The sequence below is a fragment of the Sinocyclocheilus anshuiensis genome, unplaced genomic scaffold, assembly GCF_001515605.1.
Source record: "Sinocyclocheilus anshuiensis isolate Anshui unplaced genomic scaffold, SAMN03320099.WGS_v1.1 scaffold415, whole genome shotgun sequence".
NCBI classification, from domain to species: domain Eukaryota; kingdom Metazoa; phylum Chordata; class Actinopteri; order Cypriniformes; family Cyprinidae; genus Sinocyclocheilus; species Sinocyclocheilus anshuiensis.
In genome coordinates, this window is record NW_015552655.1 from 828,472 (window position 1) to 833,087 (window position 4,616).

The 4,616-nt window shown below is 42.7% G+C and overlaps 1 protein-coding gene across 1 annotated transcript; it reads right to left on the minus strand.

Moving 5' to 3' along the window:
* Window positions 1–44: 44 nt before the first annotated feature.
* nog2 (noggin 2) lies at window positions 45–860 on the minus strand. The gene has a single exon (XM_016458737.1). The coding sequence runs from the start codon at window positions 838–840 to the stop codon at window positions 151–153; it is 690 nt and encodes a 229-aa protein (XP_016314223.1). The 5' UTR covers window positions 841–860; the 3' UTR covers window positions 45–150.
* Window positions 861–4,616: the final 3,756 nt, after the last annotated feature.

Here is a 4,616-nt window from a genome sequence, read left to right on the forward strand (position 1 = left end):
TATATATATATATATATATATATATATATATATATGTATGTATGTATGTATGTATGTATAAAAAATAGATTCGCTATGTGGCGCCACACGTCTCTGTCCGTGGATAAACAGTGCAATCATTCCCAATCGATAGCCCCCCTCTCTCTCTGCTCAGCAGGAGCACTTGCACTCGGAGATGATGGGGTACTGCACCGATATCCACGTGCAGTACTTCTGCCGCAGGAAGCCCTGGCAGTACCACCGCAGGAGGGTCTTGGTCACCGACTTGACCGGCTTGCATGACATGCCCTCGGGGAAGGAGCAGGAGCGCTCGCTGAAGCAGTTGCCCTCCTTGATGTAGCGCGGCCAGAAACGCGCTCCCAGGTCCTTCCAGGTGTACAGCACCGGACAGTGCGTGTACATCCACAGCCACTGCAGAAACTTCCGCCGCGCCTTCTTGCCCACCTTGACGCGCCTGCCGTACGGCGTCTCCGTCAGGTTCAGCTTCTTGAGGTCGGCGGGCATGGGCAGGCGCGGCAGCTCCGGAGGCGCGCTGGCGTTCAGCTGCGTGGGCAGGTGGATGGACATGAAGCTGGGGTCGAAGTTGCTGCCTAGCTTCTTGCGCAGCGTCTTCTCCGAGAGGTCCTGCTCGCGCGGATCGTGCTCCGGATCGGGGTCCTCTTTGAGGTCGGGGACCGGCAGATGCTCGCTGGGCGAGGGCCTCAGGCGCAGGTAGTGCTGGGCCGCGGCGCCTTGCGCGCACAGGAGCAGCAGCAGCAGCGGCAAAGCGCGGGTGATGCTGCCCATGACTCGTCTTCTGTCTGTCTGCGGAGTGGAGTTGGCCCTCACACACCCGCGCATAAATAGCGAGATCTTTTAATAGACGGCCGCGTGGCCCGGGATGACATGGGACATGGGCTGTCTGTTTTCAGAGATACTCGCTCAGCTGAGGCGTGCCAAGTGCGCTGCAAAACCTTATCCTCATCGGACTTTTCGGCGGGTCACCATGGCAACGGGATAGGATGGTACGGCACCGTTTCCAAAGCCTGCTCGGATTCTGTCAAACACCCAAACTGGCGTTTGAAATGTCAGCGCGCCCGCGGAATGGAGCGCGTCTTAGCCAATGTTATTTTTACGCACTCCTCTCTCTCTGAGCGCACAGGCTCCAGTGCGTCCCGCCGAACCGGCGCTGATGAACCGGGACGAGAGCCGCTCAGTCTCTCCACAGACCCTGCAGAACTCCGCGATCGGAACCTCAAACGCGTCTAGAACATGCTCGGGTTCAGTCCGGAATAAAATCAGGCTCCTCTACACGTTTGCGCCAAGCGTTCCCGCTAAAGTCTGCTGCATGTTCTCCAGCCGCGGTGCGTTCATATCCCCGCTGTTTCAGAAATCCTCCTCCGCAGAGCCGTCCGAAAAACTCGCCTGGTCCTGATCTGGGACAGAGGAGAATGAGCGCTTCTAGAGGAGAACTCCTCTCTTTCCCAAGTTAAATATCCCCACCCCTTCCCTCCTCCCCCCGTCGCTCCATGAGTGCGCGCGTGTGTGTGTGCGCACCCAGCTCACCAAGAACCCTCAGTCTGACTGACAGCAGAACACACACTCACACACACAATGAGACCCCCCTCCCAACACACAGACCCCACCACAACAGCTCTAGATTTATCACAGGCTGCTACAGAACAGCAACCAGAAAACACACATTTGAGATTTTCCATATCTTGCACATTCCGTGACACGTACCCACCTATTATGAACGGGTACATCGTCTTGCATAAATAATGTTCAAGTGGAAACCTTATAATTCATTCATACCACATTCAAATTACACTGTTTTCTGGATGCATCAGTCATCTGGGGCTTTTGCACATATTGGCACATGATGCATATTGTGCATTTTAATGAATAATCATTTGAATGCTTTTATTTCCCCTAATAAAGCCATTCTTTGCTAGTTTGACATGAGTTGAGCCACACACACACACACACACAGGCGACATCATTTTTCCCAAAGAAAAAGAAACACAAAGAGCACACACACACACACACACACACACACACACACACACACACACACACACAGTCAATATCACTTTTCCGAAGGAAAAAGAAAAACAAAGTGAAGTGCTTAGGAATCCAATAATTGGTCCATTAAAGCGCCTCTGGTTTGTGTGGAGGTTTGTGGATTCGGCTTCGACCTTTGCTCTTGCCACTGGCAAGAACCAACGCACGTGAACTCTTGGGGTCACCAAATAAACGGCCACAATTAAGTGTTTAAACGGGCCACATATAGAGACGTGTCACCTCTCACGGTGCCAGAACTCAAGCTCGATGTGCAGCCTGATGTTCCAACGGCATGCACAAATTCTGCCCTCCATCACTATCGCTCACAGGTGATCTCTGAAAGAGCAGAGGTGAACTTTTACAACCCAAATTTAATTGTGCATTCAAACTGCACATGTAAAACTTTCACGTCATTAACAATAACATATGAGCTGTCAAAATATTTGCACGTGCATGTATTCATCTTTTGAGTTCTATTCAATAATGCACAAAAGATGCAGTAATATTTGTTAATATCATTAATGAGCGTGTTATTTTAAGCATCTCTCTCTGTTCTCAAGCTGTTTGTGGTGGATTGTAGAGGCTGGAGGGATATCCCTCTGTGAGCTGTGGGCTTCATGACACGAGGAGTGTGAGGCATGTAAAGCAGGAACTCTCTCAAACACATCATCAGCTCACGTTCATTCAGACTGCTAGAGACGGCTTGAAGTTTTGCTTCATGTAATCATGTATAATCATATTCAAATTTCAACGCATGAGCTTCTGATGTTATGCAGTAGGATATATAATTTTAAACAATGACCTGATAATAAATGTTATTATTATTAAAGTGTCACCAACAATGTAAACATTTGGTTAAAAAAAAAAAGTAGTCTATTATGCCTCAACTGCATCCGTTTTAATCGTCATCTCAACAGACTTCCGCCAGCATTGACTTTAATTATTTAAGATTTAAAATAAAACTCTCAGATACCGCAAATATCTTATATCATGAGTAGGCTATCTATATAGATAGACTGGTAATACGTTCCAAGAACGTTTTGCTAACATTCCCATTAAGTTATAAAAACGTTATTTCTCTGAATACATTCAATACAAAAAGTGCCGTTTTTAAAACGTTTTAGGAACGTTCTTTGTTGGTTTTGTGAACGTTAAGAGAACATTCCATTGTATCATTTTGCAAACATCAGGGGAATGTTACTTTGTGAATGTTCTCTGAATGTTCTTAAACATGTGGTAACATTTAAAAAACGTTAGATGAACATCCAACTAAAACGTTTTAGGAAAAATGTTTAATGAATGAAGTATGAATACAATTTTTGGGGTAACGTTTTAAGAATATTATTAAAGATCAGAATGAATGAAAGTCCTAATAACGTTACTGGGGAAAACAAAAACACACATAGATAGATAGATAGATAGATAGATAGATAGATAGATAGAGATTAGATCGATAGATAGATAGATAAGATAGATAGATAGATAGATACAGATTAGATAGATAGATAGATAGACAGATAGATAGATAGATAGAGATTAGATAGATAGATAGAGATTAGATAGATAGATAGATAGATAAGATAGATAGATAGATAGATACAGATTAGATAGATAGATAGATAGACAGATAGATAGATAGATAGAGATTAGATAGATAGATAGAGATTAGATAGATAGATAGAGATTAGATAGATAGATAGAGATTAGATAGATAGATAGATAGATAAGATAGATAGATAGATAGATACAGATTAGATAGATAGATAGATAGATAGATAGACAGATAGATAGATAGAGATTAGATAGATAGATAGATAGATAAGATAGATAGATAGATAGATACAGATTAGATAGATAGATAGATAGATAGATAGACAGATAGATAGATATTAGATAGATAGATAGATAGATAGCGATTAGATAGATAGATAGATAGATAGATAGATAGATAGAGATTAGATAGATAGATAGATAGCGATTAGATAGATAGATAGATAGATAGATAGATAGATAGATAGATACTAAAAACATTATATCTGAATGTTCTCTGAATGTTCAAAATGGCCAGTTTTTTTCTTGGTTATACAAATGTTAAGGGAACATTCCATTGAATCAGTTTGCAAAGATCATGGGAATGTTACTTTCTGAAACAAGTAGTAACATAAAAAAAAAACGTCTAACTAAACGTTTCAGGACAAAATGTTCAATGAATGTATAAATAATGCTTTTGTGCTAACATTTTGAGAACATTAGGCCATTTTAAAAATAAGAGAACTTTAAACAAACATTCTATTAATGACATTGGAAGAACCTTAGTTCATATGTTTTAAAGAACGTTAGCGTTCTGAGAACATTCCCAGACAGACAGACATGCAACGTCCCTCATCTGCTGAACGAGTAGGCTACATATAAATGTATGTGTAATAAGAATATTTCTGCATTTTCGCTCATTCGATGCTCAAAGTGACACAGTTGTTTGATCAGAGTAAACAGAGCGCTCTTATTTCGCTCCATGTCTCTCTGGCTCTACTGCGTCTCTAACTGAAAGCAGATGCTGGAAGCAGCATTGAGAA